Here is a 23182-nt window from a genome sequence, read left to right as displayed (position 1 = left end):
CCCGCTGGCCGCGGCGGGTTCCCTTTGTTGCACAGATGCTGGGGGGAGGGGGGAACGAGTCTCCTTACGGCGCGGCCCTGGGGCAGGGAGCGGCGGGAACTCCCGCGTGTGCAGACCCCGCAGGGCGCTGGAGCGAGAACGGGGCGGCCGGAGGCCCGGCCGGAGGCGAGGGCGCTGCCCCCTGGCAGCTCCGCCCGGTGCCCTGCGGCTGGGGCGTGGCAGTGCTCGCACCCCCTGCGGGCCGGCGCCTAACTTCCCCCCGCCGGAGCCTGTGCGCTCCGCCCCCCGCCGGGGCTTCCCTAATGAGATGCAAATGAGCGGCCGGCCGGGCAGCCCAGCCCCGCGCAAGCTGCCGGCCCCGCCCGCCGAGGTCCTGCTCGCAGAGCGGCGCCTGCCTGCCAGGTGCGCCTCCTCGCCGCGCCGCGGGCAGGGCTGATCGGCGGGAGCGGGAGCTGGAGCTGGAGCGGCTGGCCAGCCAGCCAGCCCTCGGCCGCCGGTATCACGCCCACAGCCAGGCCCGCTGGCAGCGGAGGGAGCCCGCCGCACGTGTGGCCGAGTGAAACCCCCCAAGCGCCCCGGGGAAGGGCAGCGCCGCGCCACGCTGCGTACACCGGAGCACAGGCCAGGAGGGGGCGGAAGACACGCCCGGGCGCCCCCCCGACACACACCTCTCCGGGGCCCGCTGAGCCGGGCTGGGCGCCTGCACCCGGCTCGGGACTGACTTGCAAGCGCCGAGGGCTGGCGAGCGGGCGGCGGCGCCCCTGCCCGAAAGTGGGGCGCCGAAGGACTCCCCGCCTCCAGGCTTCTCCCCGAGCCGGCTCGGCCGAGGAGACTGAGCCGGGCGGCCGGACAGCGCCCTGGCTCGGCTGCGCTGCGCGGGGCTGGGTTGGTGACCTTGCGGGCATGCCGGCGCCGGGGCATCCTCCCGCCCGCCAGCCGAGCAAGGGGGCGCTCAAGCCGGGGAGGCGCAGGCACGGCCGCCGGGCAGCGAGCGGGGCCGGGCAGGCGGATTGGTAGTGGCCGGAGGGGGTCCCCGGAGGCCGGCCGCAGGAGCGGAGGACGCGCCCGGCTGGATGCACACACGCAGAAGGGCAGGCGGCGGCGGCGGCTGGACCGGGGGCAGCCGAGGCGCCCCGGCTCCTTCCCCTCCCCGGCGCGGTGCTGCTGCTCCGGCTCCCGCGGGGCAGCGGCGGCCCGATGTTCACCGACCTGCGAGCCAAGCTGAGCCCCCCGCGAGGCCGAGCTGGGGCTCTGAGGACGAGCTGCGGCGGCGGCCCGAAGGAGGTGGAAGGTAAAGGGGGTGGGCTGGCCGCACGCTGCGTCCGGGCGGCGCCGGTCCATCGCTCCTCCGAGCCGCGCAGCGCGGGCCGGGGCTGCACCCAGGTTCCGTCCCCCGTTCCCCCCTCTCCAGGGGGTGGGGGCGCTTGGCTTGCAGGAATGAATGGGGGAGTAGAGAGTAAAGGCCGGGCCCGGGGCTCAGCTCAGGGCGTAGGGGGCCGGGCCCCGCTTTGGGCGAGGGCCGGGCTGGAGAAGGGCGCCGCCCCGCAGCTCCCGGACCCGGCTGCACCTCGCCCGCGGCGCTGCGCGCAGCCCAGGAGCGCCGGGAGACGGCTAGGGACGGACGCAGGTCGCGGCCCGGGGTCCAGTTCTTTCCGGCAGTCTCCGGCGCCCATCTTCTCCCGGGGCTGCTCGGGCCAGTCTGCTGCCTACCCCCTGAGTTCCCCTCCCGGGAGCAGCCCAGCGGGGGCAGCTCGGCTTGGCTGGGTCACCGGCTGGGCAAGGCGGGGGGTTTGCCTTGCCCAGCGGCCTTCGGACCGTCCTATCCCTGCAGCCCGGGCGCAGTGAGATTCCCCTCCCTCCCAGCAGGCGGTGAAGCCAAAGCGTCTGCGAAGTGCTTTGAAATCCCCAGATGAAAGCCCCCTCTCGGAGCCTGCTGGTATTCAGGACTCTGCGCAAACCCAAGGACAAACACAGGCCAACTGCTCTTCCCAAAGACTCAGCCCGAGGGACAGCAAGCAGGCCTGGAGCACCTGAAGGACTAACCCCTTGATTTATTAGGCAGGTAGCTTTCCTGGGGAAGACTGGAGCATATAGTAAGACTCCAGGGTGCATGGGATGGGGAGGAAGAAGAGGTGAGGGAAGTCTCCTGTCATTAATAGGACCAGTGGAAGAAGTAAATTAAGTTGGAGGGATGGGTAGATCAGACACCCCTGAAGCAGTGCCTCCGAGTGCGCCGTTGACTTCAGGGGAGCCAGGAACCAGACCTTTTTAGCTAAACCCTGACACGTGTGGAGTCCCAGCCGCTCCTGTGGTTGTGAGCGTCCCAGGGCGCTTGGGCAGCTAGATTCTCAGTAGTGTTGTTATGGGGAGGTGAAACACCAATTCTCTTGGCTAATTGTCAGGGCCTCTGAAATATTATCTGTCCCAGATATAGGCGGGTAGATCAGACAAAGGATCTTCACAAATAACAAGCACTCCTGTAGCACGATGAAGACCAACCATTTTATTTATCAGGTGATGAGTGTTGGGTCTTACCCAGGAAAGCTCATGAATACATTTATTTATTCAGTGGCCTTCAAGGTACTGCAGAGCAATGGATCTGTCCCTTAAGCCAAGCACCGACAATTCATCCTGGCAGGCCCTTTCTCTGCTTGGGATGCCCACATGTGCTCTGAGTGCCTTCCAGTTGCAGCCTGGTGGGAAAGCTTCCAAAAGGAGCAGCTCAGTCAAGCTGCTCTGTTTTAGCACAAATCATGCTGGCTGACACAAGTGCATTCGTAGACAAGCTGCCCCATTCCCTTTTGTTCTTGTGCCTCGCGCTGCCCACCTGGCTCTGAAGTGTCAAAACAAAACCAGGAATTCAGCTCAGAAAACCAAAAGAAACAGCTGCCGTTTGTTTTCTTTTCTCTCTCCTTTCCTCTCCTTCTGACGAAATAGCGGGAAAAGGCATTGGCCTGATCGCTCTGTGCAAATTAATTTTAAATTATGTTGTAAATATTATTGTGTGTTAATATTCAGGGAAAGAGATTTATTTTTAGAGAAAGACCGTATGGAATTTTGGGATTAGCAAAAGCCAAGGATCTAATACACACGCAATGGGCCAATAGCGTAACTCCATTGACAATAGAGGTGAATTGATTCCTGGGTGTCAAGCCATCCCTTTACAGGCATGTAATTTCACTGAATCCAATTGGGCTCTCAGGCAGTGTTCCCTGTAAGCCGAGCTCATGGACGGCTGCCCAGGAGAGGTTCAGGTGCTGCCCAGCTGATTAGCAGGGTGCCCAGAGTTGGTAGCATGTTTCTATTGGTGGTGCATGTCTGCAAATGTCTCGATGCATGTAACAAAATTTATTCCGCAAATGGCTGGGGAATAAAATTAAAGGGAACATTGATATCAGGATACAAGGGAAGGAAGGTAAAATATGGGCCACATGCTGTATTGAGGGCTGGGGGTGGGGTGCCTATGTCATAATTTGAACAGTCCATGATCCTGTTTTACTGAGCTGCTCTTTGTGGGGTGGAGACGTCTCACTCACATCCACATGCCCTGGGAATCTTTCCCAGAGAGCCAAGCAGAATTGTCCATCCCTTACAGTATTTTACGGTTAGCTGAAGGTGAAAAATAAAATAACACAAATGCCAAGTTATCTGTTGGTTTGTCAGGTGAAGGTGTCAGAGGCCAGGCATGTCCTCTGGGCTCCCAGACCATGAGTGAATGATGTGATTTATTAACCAGTCCTAAGGAGCCCCAGAAGAACCTTGGCTGTTTTTGTTGTTTTTTTTCCCCGCTGCAAGCAACAAAGGATCTGCAATGGGCCTCTAGTTAATCTCAGCCACAAATCCATCTTTTTGATCGCAGGCTAGTTTCTTGCACCATTAGGTGCTAAATGTCTCTCTGTCTGAGGGGGAGATTGGAAATGCAGCAAAATGACAAACCATTTTTATTTATCATACAGCGTGCTTCCCTAAGACACTGGATGACGTTTAGCATTTCTACTACTGTGTGTCTGCATTGTAGGTACTTGGGAGAGCCTCCTTTCCATGGTATCTGTGCCCATCACAATGGGTACTCATGAGATGAAAATGCTATTTTCCCTATCTTACAGCTTGGGAACTGAGACACTGAGCTAGGAAGTGATTTGCCCAGAGTCAGAGAGGAAGTTTGTGGCCAAGCAGGAGCTGACCCCAGGCCTCCCACTGACCACTTGACGACCCTTCTCTGAGGAAGATCAAGATTTGGGGGCTCGGGTGTTTCAGAATTGGGTCTGCAACAGATATTTGTGCACTTTCTAACTTGTACAGGCACCTATCCCTGGCACAACCCCAGTAACTCTGTGTGTAAAGTAGATGAAAATGTTGTAGCTTTGTGTTTTTATATGAGTTTCAACTATTTGCCTTTTTTTTTGTTAAAGAGAGATTCTGCTTAGATCACCACTGAAATAAGTTGTATGGCCGCCTGCATAGGCCCCCTATATGTTTGTCCCATCTATAAACCCCTCTGCAGTCTGGCCTGGTTTAGAAGGATTGGCAATGTGGGATTCATAGACTCATAGAATCACAGAAGTGGAAGGGACCTCAGGAGGTCATCAAGTCCAGCCCCCTGCCCCAAGCCAGATCAACCCCAACTAAGTCATCCCAGCCATGATTATGTCAAGACAGGACTTAAAAACTTCTGGGGATGGAGATTCCACCAACTCTCTTGGTAATGCATTCCAGTGCTTCACCACCCTCCTGATGAAGTAGTTTTTCCAAGTGATCAACCTACTCCTCTCATTCTGTAACATCAGACCATGACCCCTTGTTCTGCCGTCTGTCACCACTGAGAACAGTTTCTCTCCATCCCTTTTGGAGCCCCTCTTCAGGTAGTTGAAGGCTGCTTTCAAATCACCCCTCAGTCTTCTCTTCTGTAAACTAAACAAACCCAGATCCCTCGGCCTCCCCTCATAGGTCATGTGCTCTAGCCCCTTAATCATATTCGTTGCCCTCTGCTGAACCTGCTCCAGTACTTCAGAGGTGGCCTCACCAGTGCCGAATAGAGGGAGGAGATGGGCATCAGCCAGCGTATCTCTGGAGGTGAAAGGAAGATTGGAACAGCAGGAGTGTTGCAGGGTGGGACTGGGGTGCCTTGGGGATGGGACAGCTGGGCTGCCTGCAGCGCACATAGGACTCCTTTACCTTTCTTCAGGTTTTGGCCCTTCCTTTTCATGAACAGCAAAATCACTCACACCTTTTATATGGAGCTTATTTTCTAGCAAAAGTCTCCTCTCTAATTCGCGTGCTGATGTGCTACGTCTCTAGGTCTGCAGAGGGAGAACTGGATCACGACGGAGCCCTGGCCTTTTTATTTTGCGGCTTACTGTCCCCTACTCCCGTAGAATCTGAGTGCCCCTAATCTTTCCAGTATTTATCCTCACAACAGCCCTGTGAGGTAAGGCGACTTTAGCACAGGCAGCCTCAGACTAAATGATTTTCCAAGGTCACGCAGGGAATCTGTGGTGTAGCAAGGGACGGAAACCAGGATCTCGGGGTAAGTCTACACAGCAATAAAACACCCTTATCTGGCCTGTGTCAACTGCCTGCGCTTCAGGGCTATGAAATTGCTGTGTAGACATCTGGGCTCAGGCTGGTGCCAACAGCCACTGCAGGCCCTGGGGCAAGGGCTTGGTGGTGCAGAAGGGGCAGGGCCAAGGCAGTTAGTGCTCCTAGCTGCCCGGATCATGGCGCTGGGCCTGCCTCCCCCCCTCGGCCTCGAGCAGCTGGAGCAGTGCTTTGCAGCACTTCAAAGGGCCCCAGAGCTGGCACCTGTTGCTGCCATGGCAGGCCTCTGCTCCCGTTCTTCCTCCTCCCATCAGCAGGTCTGATTGCCTGGGACTCTCCCCATTTGTGATGTCCCAGAGGCCAGGCACTAGCCCAAGTTTGTATGCAGCTTTATAGCCGAGCCCTGCCAGCCTGAGCCAGCTGCTATGGGTCAGCCCCCAGTGTTTTAGTGCAGTGTAAGAATAGCCTTAGGACTAGTGACCTACCTACTGGGCAATCCTTCCTCTTTGATCAGTGGTGGGAATCCCACTCCTACGTTGTGTGCTCCTGCAATGAATTTAGCTGCCTGAAATTTCCCTCTCCAGGGGTGGTTGGTGGCATTAGCTAGTGGGTTGGCAGAACTGACACATCGTCTGTTCTGAGCAAATTTACAGTTGCAGCACGTAATGATCAAGCATCCGACTCCAAACACGAGGTGCTCCCTGCCCGGAGCCCTGGTGCTCTTCATTTCATTGCATGTTCTTCAACTCTGGGATCTCCCGCAGAAATGTCGTCTTCTCACCTGCCCAGCAGCCACTGTTGTGGCACAGTGCTCATGTAACCCCTCTTGTTCAGCAAGATGTAGCTAGTGTTAAAAGCGACTGGGGGAAATAATCGAAGCTGCTGTGTATTTTGAATGAACTTCAGCTCCCAACCCTTTCCTAGCCAGCCTCCCCAGCATCCTGAACCCAGCAAGAGGGATAACTCGCTGGTTTGAGTGTGGGCCTTGTAAATCCAGGGTTAGGAGATCAATCTTTGAGGAGGCCATTTAGGGGTGTGGGGCAAATAGATTTAAAAAAAAAAAGTTGGGGTGATGGTGCTTCTTGCCAAGAAGGAAGGGGACTCCACTTGATGACCACTCAAGCTCCCTTCTAGCTCTCTGAGATATGTATGTATATGCTCACACAGTTTAAAAGATTTTTCCAGGCTCTGAATTTATATGCAATGCCTCTGTTCCTATCGGCCATCACAGAAAGCAACAGCTGCTGCGGGTTACCATGCAGCAGGTGATCATTGTTCCATCTCTCTGACCTTTCCAGCATGAGTGGAGAGGCATTGAAATAAATCAAAGCACAACCAGAGAAAACTAGGAGGCAGCAGGGGATCAGCCAGTTCAGAGTACACGTGCTAACCTGTTAGTTCTTTGTCCCAAGTCTTCTCCGCTCTCCTGAGAAGATTCAGGACAGGCTCACCTCCAGACGCTTCTGGTAAAGGTTGAAATGATAGTAGAATGGAATGAACCAAGTCAATGGACAATAGCTCTTTCTCTTGGTTTGTGGCTATGTCTACACTGCAGGGTTTTTCAGAAGTAACTTCGTTTGACATGCTACGGTTGAAATAAGTTATTTCTGAAAAGAGCATTCACATCGCGAGAGCATTTTGAAATGGAGTCTTCACACTAGAGAGGCCAATTTTGAAAGAAGAGCAATGATGGGATGCCTCCCTGGAGGCTAGTTAAGTTCTAATTACCTCTGCTTAGTACATACTGAGTCAGCTTCAAAACTGGAAGGGGCCGGGGGCATGAAAGTCATTTGTTTTGGTGGAGTTACTGTTTCAAGTTAAATGCCCTGTTATTTCAGACTAACAAGCTTTGCAGTGAGAACGCAAAGCTGGGGGGAAGGGGGAACAGTGTAGACAAGCCCTTACTGGTGTTAGCATGGCTGTTTGGCCTGGTAGAGGGAAAACAGCCCCAAGGTACAAGAACCAATGCTGTTTAGAAATTCAGTGACACCTGCTCCAAAGGAGGCAATGTTATCCAGGGATGATACTGGGTAGGGGGCGATATGATTGGAATTCAGGACTCCTGGAAAGAGATGGGTAAGCACTGCTCTAGTGGTTAAAGTCAAGGGAGGGGTTGGGAGCCCAAGACTCCTGGGTTCTATCCCTGCCCTGGGAGGGGTCTGGGAGCCAACTCTAGTGGTTAGAGCAGGGGGCTGGGAGCCAGGCAATCCTGGGTTCTATTTCTCTGCCCCAGGGAGGTGTCCAGCTTAGTAGTTAGAGTAGGGATGAATGCCTTTCCCAGCACCAGGAGGGGAGTGAGGTCTAATGGTTAGAGTCAGGGGGGTGCTGGGGCTAGGATTCTTGGGTCCTGTCCTCTCCCCCAGGCTGGGACTTTACGCTATGGACTTCTGCTGGTCTAGCTGTGTCTCTCAGGGGTGTGCCACAGAGGTAGACACAGTTCATGTGACAAAGCTCTGGTTTCACTTGGGTGCATGGGAGGATGAAGCAAGCTTGGCCAGCATAGCTGGGTCCACACCTGGAGCACTTTCCAGTGCACTGTGTCAGTGTTTCCAGGCTGGCAAAGCATTCCTGGTCTCGACACAGCCTCAGGCCCTGTCCAAGGGTCGAAGACATAACCCTGGGCTGGGAAATGCTCCACTGTTAATACTGGTGTGATGCTAACAGGCGGAATCCAGCCTGTGACTTCTGGAGCTGAGTGCAGGAGCTTCTACCCCTTGAGCTAACAGCCAGCTGCCCCTCAGCTGAGTCTGCAGAGGAGACTCACCCTTTCTCTCTGGAAGTAGTCTGTGTCAGTGAACCGTACCCAGGAGGTGTGCGGGTTACACAGGCCAGGGAGGCAGAAAGCTGGGAGGATTCAAATCTGCCCCTGCTTTCCCTCTCCTTGTTTTTCAGGCATCCCTGGTAAAGAGAAGAGCCAAAGCCCCGCTGGCAGTGACTGCAAATGAGTAACACCGGGTCTGTTCTTCCTGTTGCTCTCCCACTGCTCGGCTGCCAAGCAGGGAATGCACCTTTGTGCTTGGCACACCTGGACTCTCCTACCCTTCCCTGGGATGCCAGGACTGCTCCAGTTCAGAGGGAGCGGGTGGGTTAGACAGCACGTCTGGAGGCCTTGTGCTGTAGTGAGGAGGTCTCCCTCTGGGTGGGTGCTGCACTAGGCAGAAAATGAGATGTTCTGACATCATCAGACTCACCCTTCTTCTGTTGTTTTCCTCGGAGTTACATTGTGGTGACATCCCCCGCCCCCCCGGCTGGTGATTTCGCAAAGCCCTTTGATTTGAGGGGGAACTGCAGTTTGCTAGTAGGAAAATGGTTCCAGTCAAGCATTACTGATTCAGCTCTGCTGCCAGCATCCCAGGAGGGAGGGAAGTGGGGAAACCGAGGCACGGAGGTGCTCATTGACTTACCCAGGAGCGTTCGACAAGTCTGGAACCGAGCCCAGGACAGAACGTGGCTCTGTTGTAGATTCTCTTGAGCTTGGCCCCTTGCCGAATTCTCTGCCGAGTTCTATGTTCCAGGCCGCTGGTGACCACTGAACTGTGACAGACGTGATTTCCACGAGGCTGTACCCTCCATTTTATTCATCGATTTAGGTTACACTGGCAGCTTCCACGGTGCAGGACGGGTGTGAACAAGGCTGCTTTCCCCCTCCGGGAACTCCTTCACTTCCCTGTGTTCAGGCCTGTTGAAATCTCCACTTGACATGGGATTAGAAGGGGCTGGGGTAGGAAACCACAGGCGGATATTTGGTGAGCTGAACCCTTTTCAGAGGAGTTCACGCTCCGCCCTGCCACGTCCCTCGGGGCCGTATAAATGAATGAGTTGAGTGGGGGACAGAAGAGGGGATTATCTAGGGACAATGATATGTGGGAAGGGAGCTTTGGCGGTGGGGTTGGCTGGAGAGTGCTTTGTATAAGAAATGGCAGGGTCTTAATCCTCCTCAGCACAGCTGATTGGCTGGGTAGCTGCCCAGCAGGCAGAGGAAGCAGAAAGTTTCTCTGCTGGAGTCAGTCAGGTGTGGCAGGGGTCTGAGGGCGGAAGGGACACAGCTGCCTGAACGCTCACCCAGAGCTGGCTTGCTCTCCTCTTCTGAGCCTGCTGCGCAGCGAGGGTGACCCCTCCTCTCCCGCATCTCCAACACATGGAGCTGTTGAAGTGCGGCCGTGGAAGGCTGGATCTAGTGAACGTGGGGAGCAAGGGCCCAGTTCTCAGTCGGTGTCAAGGCGCCGTTGAGGTTGGTGGAGCTCTGCTGACTTGCCCTGGCAGGGAGACGCGTCGGAGAACAAGAGGGGATGCAGCCGTGCCTTGTTGTGTTTGTGTGAAGGTGGGGAGTGGCCTCTTTGCAAGCCCTGGCTCTGGAGAGGGGGCCTGGGAGCCAGCAAAGGGAGGGGGGTGTCTAGTCTATGCAGAAGGAGATGAAGGAAGGCCTGGCTTAGTTCTGGATTCTTGCCTTTGGGTCATCATAGGAGGAAAGTGGTTGGTGCTTTTGGTTTAGGGGTGGTGTGGAATGCAGCGGGAGAGGAAAGAATAGCTCAGCGGTTAGAGCAGTGGCTTTGTAAACCCATGGTTGTGAGCTCAGTCAGTAAAACTGCAAAGGATTGTGATAGGTCCTGCTGTGAGGGCAGGGAACTGGACCCAGTGACCTCTCAAGGTCCTTCTGGTTCTGTGATATGATTTTGTGGCCCTGCATCCACCTGTGCATTTTTATTGCTCACTTCATGGGAGTGTGCAAGAGTCATGGCCCCAGGCCCCATTGTGCTTGGCCTCAGTGTTTGTTTCTGCAAAGACAGGAAGTCTCTTCCATCATCCCCATTGTGCCCCAGTACAGCCTGGTCCTCAAAGGGAGCCGGTGCCTTCTCCAGCTGCTGATCTGCTTGTACCTTGAACCCTCTCGCTCCAGACACAATGGACTCCAGCCGCTGCTCGGTGACCCCTTGACTTCTGCTCCTGGGCTGCAGCACTAAGTGCTGCTGAACAAAGAGAGAGCTGAAGCCCCGGGGCTGTTTGGGAGACGGAAGCAGAAGGTTTCTAAAGAACTGCCCCCGAGCTCTGGGATAATAGCACCGTTGCCTCTCTCCATCCGAGCGTAAAGCCATCGGGGCGCTCTGCCTGCTGCCTTTCTCCCAGCTGCTCCCTGCTCTCTGACACGGCTGACTCGCTGCAGACTAGGTTTTAAAAGGAGACTGCAACCGCCTCAGCCCCTGTGTGACCCTCGAATGCTGGGAGGATGGATGTAGTGCAATGACCTTTGGAAACACAGCCCTGCCTTTCGGCTTCTGTGCCCCTAAAGAAACTTTTTAACCTAGCCCGGCCTTGTTCCCCTGGGTACTCTTTCGGTACTACATGGAAAGCTACTCCCAGTGCCAGGAAAGCTGACACCAGCTTCCCCCCCACCCCGATTTTGTGTGTGCAAATATCACAGACTTTGTCAGTAGGGATGTGAATATCATTATCTAGCCCAGGCAAAGTGGGGGGCGGGGCATGAAATTTCATAAGGTGGGCACAGTACAATCAGCTCCTGGCTCTTGGGATCCTTCATCTCATTAAAAATGTCACTGTTTTCACATGTGGGCATTTGCATTTATATCCCGATTAATAGTTTTTTTGCATTCTACATCCTTATTTTCTTACACGTGCCAAAAGGGTTTTTTTTCTCTCTCCCCACCCTAACATCATTGACATTTCTGTTGGTTTGGATTACCTTAGATGGGTTGGGGGTGTGCTGCTAATTGCAGGAGTGAAAAGTGGAGCCTGATCTAAAAAGTGGGCTCACCTCTACTGTAGTTGCTTGAAATTGAAGGGTGCGTTCAGGGAAGTAGAGTATCAAAAGCCACGTTGGCAGGTGACCCAAGGACCATGCTGTATGTCCCTACTCCTAACAACCAGGGCCATGGGACTACGAGAGACCAGGCTGAGTCAGGCTCATGGCTTTAACCTCATCCCGAAAGCAGCACCTCTGCAGTGTGCTTTGCGTCCTTCTGACATTGCATTATCTATGCCACAGGCAAAGCCTTTGTGCCCCCACAGCTGGGGTATGGTGCAACCCTAGGCATGAGCCTCCACAGATGATGCCCCCTGTACCCCGCCACTCCTGCCGTTCAAGGGGCTTTGGCCTGCAGCTCGCAGCATTTCACTGGCTCCCCGACACCACCACCGTTACCAAAAGCTCAGCACAGTTTCTTCCATCAGGTGTGGGAAGGAGGAGTAGGGGACCGGCATGGAGGTCTTGTGGGACAGGGAGCCACAGGGTGGTGCTGGGATTAACCCAAGGCAGGTCCATTGCTACTCAGGTCCCACAAGCAGTTGCCATGGCAACAGCAGCCATCTGAAGATGATAGGAGGGTTTCACTGGCACGAGAGGCCACACCCTTGTCTCTCCTGACAGCCAGGCATCCCAGGCACTGGCTCCGGTCCATCCGGCTCTGCACACCAGGCCCCAGCCTCCTCGGGGCCGGCTCAAGCAATGGCAGAGTGTTGTGTGTGGAACCCCTCGTTGTACAGACCCAGGAGCAGAAGCGTACAGCTGTTGCACGCGGGCACCGTGTGCACCCCCATCCTTCCTGGCCTCTTCTGTTTACTTCCTGCCCCTCAGAACTGGTGTGTGGGTCCCCTGGCTCACTCTCGCAGCATGTGGCCCCGCAGGGACGTTGCTTCTTGGGTATCATTGGTGCTGAGCTACTTCCGGGCAATGCGCCAGGATTGCACAGCAGTGGGCCGAGACGCCGCGCCTGCCCCGGCAAGCCCTGGCATTCGGGCTCCTGCCTGCGGAGCTCTCGGGCCTTTCTTTGCAGGCAGGGTCAGGCCTGGAGCCGTTTTATGGGCACTCTGTGCCTGTCTCTTCCCCCCCCACACGCAGGAGAGCTGCATGCGTGGGGCGGGGTGGGCAAGCCTGAACTTCAGGCTGGGTTGGAGGGCCCTGTGCATGCTCACAGCTGGCAAGGGAGGCAGCTCTTAGCTCAGCCTCCTCTTTGCTCCGTGCCTCCATCACAGCATGGAGCCATGCAGAGCAGAAGGCCAGGGGCATGACCTTAAGGCACTGCACCCTGTGACGTGTTAACAGGGTCTAGTGTAACTCCCACAGCTTGGTGTGGCTCACTGTCCTATGGAGAGGTACTTAGACTACTTAGAGGGAGACAGCCTGAGCCTCCTTGAGGGTCACCTGGCTTTTAGCTTGAACTGTAGAGACTTCTGCACTCAGTTTCAGAGGTCCCAGGTTCAAGCCCCCCCGTCAGTGTTACAGTGGCAGGTCATGTGGCTGCATGGAGCCAACGCCCCTCCAATTTGCTGGGACGCTTAATTTAACCATACTGCCTGTGTGACGCAGTTTGAAGCACAGGAGGTCCAGTTAGCCAGCCTGAGGCTCAGGGGAAACTCTGCCCCAAAGCCTCCAGCTTCAGCGCCAATCCAGCACCCACCTGCGAATCGAACACAGCTGAGCCCAGGGGTCCGGCTGGCAGCATGCCAGGGGAGGGGGACTGCGGAATGATCTGGGTTTTGTGGTCATCCTTCCTGCTGCCCACGCAGTCTGTCTTTTGAACTGCCTCACCTGCTCTGTATTGGAAAATACTCCCTGGCCTCCCAGCAAGCCAAGGCTGTCCTGGCAACAGCCCTCTCCTGCCAGGTTGTCAGTGAAGCTTCACTTGCTGAACAGACTCCTGCTGCTGCAGCGAAGAGCAAGGAGCAGTAGTAGGTTGTTCTCCTCTCATGGGGCTGTGGGGCACTTCCACATCCTTCCCCAATCCTTTGGCCTCCGGGTAGAGAAGACTGGAGGATGTGGGCTTGGTCCTGTGTCTCTACGGCAACAGCACATAGGGCGGGCTGGGCAGCTGTGGGTGGCCAGGGGGCCTGGGGCATGCTTTTTGTGTGGCTGATAGACTCATTCTCCTCCCCAGCCGCTGCCGCTCACTTCAGCTTCTGCCGGAACCTCCTGGAGCACACGGTGTCAGCTGAAAACCTCAACTACCGTCTGCAGCGGAGCCCGGGCAGCAGCCTCACCTGGCATGATGGGCGGAGTCAGAGGTCAGCAGGAGGCAGGACCATCAAGCTCCTACAGCAGCCGGGAACCGATGGCTCACAGGTAGGAGCCTGTCACGAGTGTTTGTCCCTCACCTCTTATCAGATGTTAGGCGTGTCCCTAGGTTCTGCTGAATGGCCCTTGGGTTGGGCGGGCCATTCCAGCGTATTCCTAGCATGCTCTGCCCCAATCCCCGCCAATGCATGGGGTGCCACAGTCATTGCTCTGATCTCCTAGGTCACGCTCTAGTCACCTGCCTAGCAAAGTTCACTGTAAGCTGTGCTCTTCTGAGGCCACTCAGGAGAAATTCAGATGCTGGTGGTGCACATGTACACATACTTTGGTACACATAAAATTTATTCCGCACATGGATGGGAAAAATTAGCAGGAACAATGCTGCCTAGCTGAGAAAGGGAAAAGCGCATACTCCCAGACTGGTCCTGTAATGTGCTGAGCACCCTCCAAACCTACGGTCATTAGGGGGGTCTCTCTCGCAGGGAGCTCTGTATGTTGCCAGAGCAGACCCTGGATGCTGCTTTATGTTCTCATGGTAACCTGCAGAATTTGAAATTGTTATTCAAAGGGGACTTTACAAAACCACCATGCGGATGGAATAAGGGTGATGAGGGGACATTGCCTTTCCCAGCCCAAGCATTGTGAAAGTTTGTGCTGGGCTTTAAAGCTGAAAAGATAAGTGGTACAGGTTGGACGTCTCTAGTCTGGCACCCTGGGAACCTGACTGGTGCCGAACGAGAGATTTTGCTGGACCATGGGAGGTCAGTATTGTCTAGCAAGTTGCCAACACTTCCACTGCTTCCTGGGTACTTAGAAGACATGTAGCGGTAAATTACAGCTAAATAACAGCATAGAACATGGAGAGCCAGGCCTGGTGGCTGGAAACAAATTTTATGGGACCACGGGAAACTTGGTCACACCCATGATAAGTGGATCTGTGTTGTACAGACCATGCAGAAGTGTTCCCTTAGAGCAGCAGTGGGCAACCTAGGGTGATGAGTGGGCTGCAGGAGTGGCCCTCCTTCATCTCAGTGTGCCACAGGGTTGTAGTAACCAGGATGATCTCCCAGGACAAGTTATTTTATTACCTGCACTTGCGTACCTAGAATTCGCAGCCTGCATCTATTGACCTGTAGCCTGGCTTTGACTGATGTCAAGAACCATCTCTGCATCCAAAGTTGCGTGCAAGCAGCATGCACCTCACACCAGACCCCCTTGTTTTATGTGCATCTCCCTTCAGTAATACCAGTCGGAACAAAACTAAGTGGACAGAAGCCAGCGGCATCTGGCAACCCTGTGCATGAGCAACTTTCACATGGGCCACACGTAGAACTGCCTTGGAGTACGCTGACAGTACAATCGGAGGTGTGATTGCAGCTCAGGTACATGTACCTGCCCAGCATCAGTCCAGCCAGCATGGATAAAATAGCAGTGAAGACCTAGCCGCAGAGGCTAGGAATGCAAGTGCGTACCCGAGTTCCAGACACAGGTATTCATTATTACTAGCTATTAAGGACAAGGGAACCTTCAGTGGTGCCTTATCACTGGAGGGTTTCCCAGGAGAAAGGCGAAAGGTGTTGCCATCACCAATTCTACTTCAGCGCTTTCCTTCCAGCACAAACTCCTGTCCGTCAGAGTTAAAGGTAGAAAAATGGATGGCTTCATGTCTCCAGCTCGGCATCTCCCTGTGCGGAGAGAGGACCACATCTGTCTGTGCAGAATGTCTCGACTTCTGATTGAATTCTGCAGCATTAGAAACCAACCCCACCAACTGCTACCTGGCTGTAACTTCCCTTGGTGCTCAAGGACCACTGAAGGCCTGGGAAACCTGGCCATTGACTTTGAATTAGCCCCCACGAGGCTATGTAGTGTGCGTGTCTGGCTTTAAACTTGCAATACCTCATTCCAGCTGCACATTCATCCCTCCTTTGCCTGGCCAGAATGCAGCTGAAGTTGAATTTCCTTCCCCGGGTGCTCTGTATGCACTGTGCATGCATGAGGGACAGGTCACTGGCTCCTGCCCCTTTGTGAAATGAGTCTGCTGGTTTTCAGCCCACTTGCAGGTTAGCCAAGTGCCTGTGTATTCTGTTTGTACAAACAGGGGCCCGCTTGCCCTGGGCAGAGAAGTCAAGGGCTGAGGCTTGGCCATCTGGCATCTTAGAGCGTGGGAGCAGACCTGCAGTCCGTGAACTGGCTGGGCAGACCCAGCTGTCATGCACTAAAAGGTCCCTAGTGCACCTTGGCCTGCTGCTGCTTGACATGGGAGCAGGTGAATGCACAAAAAACCTTCGAGCACCCATGGAGCTGGAAGTCCCATTTCACACCTGCAGGGCAATGGGGTTGAGTCTCAGTGGATGGGCAGACCAGCAGGAGAAAGCTGCCCTGCTACAGTCTGCACTGAACCCCTTCAGCATCTGCACAGGGAGCTGAGCCATCCCATCCAACAGCAACAACCCTGCCGGTCTCTGCAGCAGACTGCTGCACTGGGGCCCTTTCTCCCGCTGTGAATGTGGTCTGCTCAGCAGGGACGGTCAAAGGTCTCAAGCATTGGGTGAGATAAACAGGGTCTTGAGGATAAAACCTCCACCGTTTCCGGTTGGTGCTCCCTGGTGACCAAGCTAGGGATGGGACTGATGGCTGCAGCACCAGTGGTTTTATCTTATTCCCCACAGAGAGCCTGTGGTGGCCTCAGGAGATGCTTCCTGGAGGGTTTTTTGACTCTGGGATTGAAGAAAGAGTAGAGTCCCCCATCCCATGGACGGTCAGCTGGGGCAGTGGCTCCGTAGAAAAACGCAGCTGTAATCGGCAAGGTCTCTTGCTAGGAGAGAGGAAAATTTCAGTGGCTGCCATCAGAAAGAGACCAGGCAGCAGCTGAGACCCCAGCCCTGTGCTGTGAGCCCTGGTGCCACCCCGACTTTCCCAACTGTCCCCAGCAGCCATCCTTGTACCCCTTCCCTGGAGCCCCAGTGCCACAGGAGGGGCAAAGGAGCTGGGTTGAGTCCTTGGTCACTGGGGGACTAGGAAGCAAGGATGCTGTTCCACGTCATACAGAGCTATCAGTACTGGCACCCGCGTGGCTTTGAATTGTAACTGCTCTGAAGCTTGTCTTATCTCCCTGCCAGCGGCCTCCAAGTCCCCTAGTTCAAGGTGAGAACAGTGTGGACTTTTGCTGTCCCTGCAAGCAAGAGATGCTAATGCAGCCTGGTGAATTAATGCAAAGCACTTTGACTGTATTCCAGACCTTCTCTTGCAGCCCTGGTATACGTGTTCCATTGCAAGGAGCACATTAAAAGGCACGTGGTTGCTTGGACTCTTCCCAACAGAACAGCCTTTGAGGCATCTCCTGCCCTGGTCACTGCAAACCAGCCTTTGCTATTCATGGCTGTGAGTTTATCAGAGCAGCAGTTTAGTTTAGCCGGCTGGAAGAGGAGCTCTGGATTCATTGCCCTTCCCCATTTACCACCTTTAGTTGTCTAGGGACTCATGCTGGGCTTCCTTCTGCGCCGCAATAACAAGGAAGAGAACCTGCAGCAGAGTGCTGTTACAATTCCTGCAGCCTGGCTCTTGGGGCCACCCCTAGTGCTTGCAGGAGCCCTACTGTGACCTTAATGCTCAGAACCGCACTGCCCAGGCCAGCAGAGAGCGTCTGCAAGTCCCTGCGGCGGGGCAGGAGAATTGAAAGGTTCTGACCTGGAGCAAGAGAAGGAAATTGTTTGTTTAATGCTCTGCAGCCGCTCCCTGGTGCAGCCACATCTGTTTGGCTCAGCGGTCATGTTCGAGGCAGCAAGGTATAATCTCAGCCTGTTAAGGGAAGAGGCAACGTCAGGCAGCTTGCCAATTTGTGCAAGTGTGCTGAACCGCAAGAGCCCTGGCTCGCGCCTGCCTGGGGAAATTGCATGTTCCTAGGTGCCTATTACGCTGTGGCTGGGTATCTATCTGGAGAAGACGGGCTGCGGTCAGAGCGCGGCTTCCTTGTTTGGTTTGAAACCGCCAGTGTTGTGCCGGGGCACTTTCCCCCCACCCCTTTTCCCATCATTGCTTGTTAGTTTGGGATCCATGGGCAAGGAACCATGTTCTGCGTTAGAACCAGCCCCCGGCGTGCCGTAGGGTGTGAAAGGGGGTGAACAGGTCGGTTCTGTCCATAATAAGGAAGGGCTCAATACAGGTACTACTTAACAATCTCCTTCCTGTCCGTGCTGCCATTCATCTCCCTGGACGATTTGTAGGATCATAATTGGGTCAGCCAGTGAGGATGAAGTGGGGAGCCAGGCAAAGGGGTGTCTGGCGCTTTAACGGCCAATTTACTTAACACGTGGCACTGACTCCGGGGTGTCTGAAATAGAATTTGCATCTGCACTCATTGCTGCCCCTAAATAGATTCATTCTTCCAGAACCCCTCAGATGGAGTCTGGATTGTAATCTGTGTGTTAGCTAGTGCAGGGCACAGAAAGGTTAAGTGAGTTGCTCCGGGTCACGGCAGGAATCCAAATCAGAGCTGGGATTAGCATGCCGGATTGTCAGTTCCCACTCCTGTGCTCAAACCATCAGGCCAAACCATCATCCGAAAATGCGTTGGCTGCTGGAGAGAAAATGTTAAAGTCAAAAATCCTTCCCCTCCTTCCTCACCTCCCTGGATACGAACCTTCTGTATGTGGCTTGTTGCAGTTGTTTCCATGAGTTGTGCAATATCCAGCAGAAACTCTGTAACTAATGGGCCAGCTTTCTGACAGGTCTCAAAAGCTGTGTCTACACTTGCTTTCCTCTTTCAAAAGAGGCATGCAAATGAAGGAAATCAAAAATGCAAATGAGACACTCATTTACGTATCTGGCACCTTATTTGTGTATTCTCCTTTTAAAAGAGCTTCTTTTGTAAGAAAAAAGCAGTGTAGAAGAGCTCTATCTAAAGTAAACCCCACCTTCGAAAGAACCCTTGCTCCTATTTTGTTACAGGAAGACAGGTTCTTTTAAAGATGGGGATTATTTTTGAACGAGCCGTGTCTACACTGCCCTTCTTCTTTCAAAAGAAGCTCTTTTGAAAGAATATGCAAATGAGGTTTGTAAATCTGCACCTCATTTGCATTTTCAATTTCCCATATTTGCATGCCTCTTTTGAAAGAGGAATGCAAGTGTAGACACAGCTGGGCTACGTCTACACGAGCCCCAAACTTCGAAATGGCCACGCGAATGGCCATTTCGAAGTTTACTAATGAAGCGCTGAAATGCATATTCAGCGCTTCATTAGCATGCGGGCGGCCGCGGCACTTCGAAATTGACGCGCCTCACCGCCGCGCGTCTCGTCCCGACGGGGCTCCTTTTTGAAAGGAGCCCACCTACTTTGAAGTCCCCTTATTTCCATGAGCTGATGGGAATAAGGGGACTTCAAAGTAGGCGGGATCCTTTCGAAAATGAGCCCCGTCTGGACGAGACGCGCGGCGGCGAGGCGCGTCAATTTCGAAGTGCCGTGGCCTCCCGCTTGCTAATGAAGCGCTGAATATGCATTTCAGCGCTTCATTAGTAAACTTCGAAATGGCCATTTGCGTGGCCATTTCGAAGTTTGGGGCTCATGTAGACACGGCCCTGAAGTGTCCCCATATGTTATGCATACAGTTAATGGACCTGTGCAGGCAATGTGGGTAACTGCGTGTGCAAACACCAGCTCCCTGCAGTTTCTTAATTTGCGCATGCCAAAATGACAGTATCTGTGCACACAAGTAGGATGTGGATTCAGCCAGTTCAGTTACACAAATTCTTTGCAAATCTTGCCCTTCTGCTCACACAGACTAACCCCATGCATGCACCAACACACCTGAGCTATTTTCTCAAAATTCCCCTACAAGATCTTGGGAGAGATTTTCCCACCCTAGCTGATTCCCCACCCTGGCGTTTCGAATGCAGGGAATGGGGGCTAACTAGTCAAATAAAACACTGTGAGCTGCCTGGTAACATGTCTGCAACCAGGCATGCTGTTTTAAGCCCCTGCAGGACACAAAAAATCAACCAGTATTTGTTAACAAAGAAAAAAGCACTTTTATTATTAAAACACAGCTATCTTTGCAACCGTTGTAAATGGCTTGCTGTTGAACATGAACAGAAGCAAAATGCAAGGATTTTTCCCTGTGTCAGATTCTTGGTTACAGGAGAAAACAAAAGGAACAATAACTAGCTCAGACATAATTTCCATGCCCTCAAACAATACAAACAATAAACCTTATGCCACTACCTAAACTTTTCCCCTACTCACACATTCTGATGAGCCCTGGGGACCTGTTCTAGAAGTGCTCATTTCTTCCCCTCCGTCCTTGGAGAGAGCCCCATCTCTTTTCTGTCTCTGTTGTCTAACAAAGAAGCTGCTGCTGTGATTCATTGTCAGGTTTGAATTTTTCCAGTAGCTCCTGTTGGCTATTTGCCCCTTTCCCCCAAGCTTCTCCCTCAGAAGAAGGTTACCCTTTCCTAGCTCTCCAGGTCAGTGTAGACTTTCCTTTGCAGCTCCCGTTCATAGCACCTTGTATGATGTGCTGAACAGAGGCCTTAAATCCCCCCAAGATGGCCAGGGGAAATTCTCGTGGTGCAGGCACAGTCAGTAGCTATTGTCTGCCCTGCACAGGCCTCCCTGAGATGCTCAGGGTAAAAGGAGACAAGTCAGAACCAGAGCCGTAGAATGAAGAGATTCTGCAGCAGGAGAGTATTGCAGAGCTCGCTATAGGCAGTTCAGAGGAGGCTGCTGTGCGTTATACTACCTGGCGACACTACACATGGTCCCTTTCCACTAGTGCAAAGCTGACGTTAAGCCTGGTCCAACCTTGGATGCAAAATTAGCTCTAGAAGAAGCTCTGCTCATCTGAGCACCCCTCATGCGTCTGAAGAGCAGTGCCGGTGATTGGGGCAGTCCTACTTTTCCTATCTTCCAAACAAAAAGCTGACCAGTAGCCCATACACCAACACCCATGGCTGCAGGAAGGAGAGTCACCAAGGAGAATGTTTAAGGTCAGAACTGATAAAAGGCCCTGAATTATAATTGGGGTTGGGACAGCGAGTTCATGTCACAGCTGCTCCAGGCTGGCTGGTGTTTGCCATGACTAGTGCCAGTGACCACAGAATGCTTGAGTTCCTGGAGCATTCTCTCTTCCTCTGCTAGGCCTGTTTAATTACTCCATGTTCACACAAGGTGGTCCACACCGCACATTGCAGTACAAACGCAGCTGCCACTGGCAAACAGCACCTCCAGTCGCATGCTTGCCTCCAAGGATGCCCCGGCCATAGTCAGCATGTACCAGGTCTCTCCTAGCCCAGGCTCAGCTACAGCGGGCATTGGGGAATTCAGCTTCCTGCTGCCTCACTGTATGGGATGGGCTCAGAAAAGTCGCGACAAAGACTGAGGAAGAGAGCGCGCTCCCTCTTTCAAGGAGATGAGGACAAGTGAAGGAAGAGACTCCCTGTACGGAATCCACACGCAACTGGGGGAAGGGTGAGGTGGACCAGACCTGCTTAGCTAGCAGCAGAAGAGTAGGATTCTGCCTCAATTCCTGTGGCCTTTCTCCTAACTGCTCTCCACTGCCGTATCACCCGCCGTACAGCAGCGTTGGGTGACGCAACACCTTAGCCGAGCCAGCTCTACAAGGGGGATCATCTCGAATTCCCCCCTCAAGCAAACTCGGGTGGAGAACTTAAATAACTTGCCCAGGGGCATGTAGTGAATCTGTGGCAGAGACAAGAGCACCTGATGCCCAGTCCCCGGCTCTAACTACCGGCCATCCCTGCCTCCCCAACACCATGGCTAGTAAGAAATATTGTAAAAGCTCAGCCCTGAACCATATGGGCAGCAACTGGGATCTTTAATCGTTGGCAGAAGCCGTGCTCCTGAGCACTGTTTGGCTGCATGTGTCGGTGCAGTCAGGGGTCTCACAATGGCTCCCAGCCCTTGTACTTCCACAACAAGCTTTCCCGCAGCCCCGTTGCTGTAACTGTGGGTTGTGCCGGCTTCCAGCTGAGGCTGTTATTGGCTTCGTTTGCAGGAGCACTACAAAGGACCGTTGGACTGTGGGCACGCAGACCTATTTCCCCACCTCATTGGATGGCTTGACAGGAGGAGGAATCCTGCTTGCCAGCAGCATTCCCCAGGAAGGATCGGAATAGTCAGCACCCTGCTGTCACTGCTGGCGACATGTTATTTGCTTTGTTCTGCGCTTCATCCAGGTTGCAATGACCTTGCCATGCTGAAGCTTCTGTAAAATCAAATGGGATGAAGAAAACTTGCCCACAACTCCAGAGCCCCCTGGAGGCCTCCGAGCCCAGCCAGGGCAGTGAAGACCCAGGAGGTGCATTGAGGGCCAATGCTTGAGTCCCGGCTAGGACATTCTACTCTGCAGGTTATAGTGCCATCCAGAATCAGAGTGCACAGGCCAGCTGCAGGAGGCAGCGTCTTGGGTGGGGGAGGGGAGACTATGTCCCATGTGGGGGAAGGCGAAGGCAGGAGTCCAATGTCAGGGGAACCCCAGTGAGGAACATATTTGTGGCACGGCTGGAGGCCAGTGTTCCCTGTGAACCGAGCGCTTGTGCGGCCGCTCACGAGAGAGTCCAGTGCTGCCCAGCTGATTAGCAGAGCCACAGCTAGGTTTTGTGTTTCTATTGGTGGTGCACATTTGCGCAGACATCAGTGCATGTAAAAATTATTCCGCACGTGGATGGGAAAGATGAGAACAAACATTGCCTGAGAGGCAAGTTTAACACATGTGCCACCAGGAGGAGTCTCCATCTGGGACTTTGCTGTGGAGGATCTGCTGCGGAACGAGTGGAAAGTGGGGGTGCACCTTGTACCCCTGGCTGCACTGAAGCCCTTGCCCAGCAAGGTTCTACTGAGGGTCAGACCCCCAAACTTCTTGGGATCCTGTGCAAGAGATAGGATGTGCCTTCTCATCCCTCCCACTGGGCTCCACAGTCTGACTGTCCCCCCCACAAACCACTGGTAGGAAGGTTCCAGGCCTGGTTGGCAGCGGGTGAGGCTGGTGGGCAGGCCTTGGCTCTGGCGTTGCAGAGGTCTGCCCCCCCCCCACCCCGCCCCTCTGCTTTTGTGTAAGGAAGCCATTTAACGGCCGCAGAAGGCAAAGCACAGCAAGGAGGAGGGACAGACGCCTGCTAGGAATGGTCTAGGGCAGTGGTTCCCAACTTTTCCCTTGCAAGGCGCCCCCCGTCAGCGCCTAACCCATTCGCCGCCCCCCGTCAAAGCCAGTTCTAGCTGCTACCGCCACTTCATTACGTGAAAAGGAGAACCACAACATGGACTTTTGGCCATCAGTTAATAGCAGTATTGGAAGAGATTTGCTGCCTTGCTGGAAGTAACATGCTGGTGCCTGGCCGACGCTGGTGGCCCCTCAATAGTTCTATAAGCCCACGTGTCTGCAGAAGCTGTTCCAGCCCGTCTTCTTTCTGTTGCATCACGATCAATGCATCCATCCCATCCCTTCCCATTAGCAGCAACTGCTTCATTCCGCGTGGGGCAGATCGAGCCAGCCCAGCCCCAGAATTCGGGGAGGGCGGCCCCTGGCTCTGGAGAGAAGCCGTGGATGTGCCAAGAGCAGGCGCCGGTCCCTCGCGCCGGCCCTTTGGGAGTGTTGGGATGGT

At 54.2% G+C, this 23182-nt stretch overlaps 1 protein-coding gene across 1 annotated transcript in view; it reads left to right on the top strand.

Annotated features, from left to right (window-relative positions):
* Positions 1-571: 571 nt before the first annotated feature.
* The window catches only part of SAMD10 (sterile alpha motif domain containing 10), a 35723-nt gene continuing 13112 nt past the window's right edge, over positions 572-23182 (top strand). Inside the window, exons 1-2 of the mRNA XM_075011810.1 lie at positions 572-1291; positions 13428-13612. Of these exons, the coding sequence (XP_074867911.1) occupies positions 1198-1291; positions 13428-13612 (279 nt within the window). The 5' untranslated portion in view covers positions 572-1197. The remainder of the gene's footprint in view (positions 1292-13427; positions 13613-23182) is intronic.

Source organism: Carettochelys insculpta, chromosome 17 (genome assembly GCF_033958435.1).
Source record: "Carettochelys insculpta isolate YL-2023 chromosome 17, ASM3395843v1, whole genome shotgun sequence".
Taxonomy (NCBI): domain Eukaryota; kingdom Metazoa; phylum Chordata; order Testudines; family Carettochelyidae; genus Carettochelys; species Carettochelys insculpta.
This window is presented reverse-complemented; position numbering and strand designations above follow the sequence as displayed.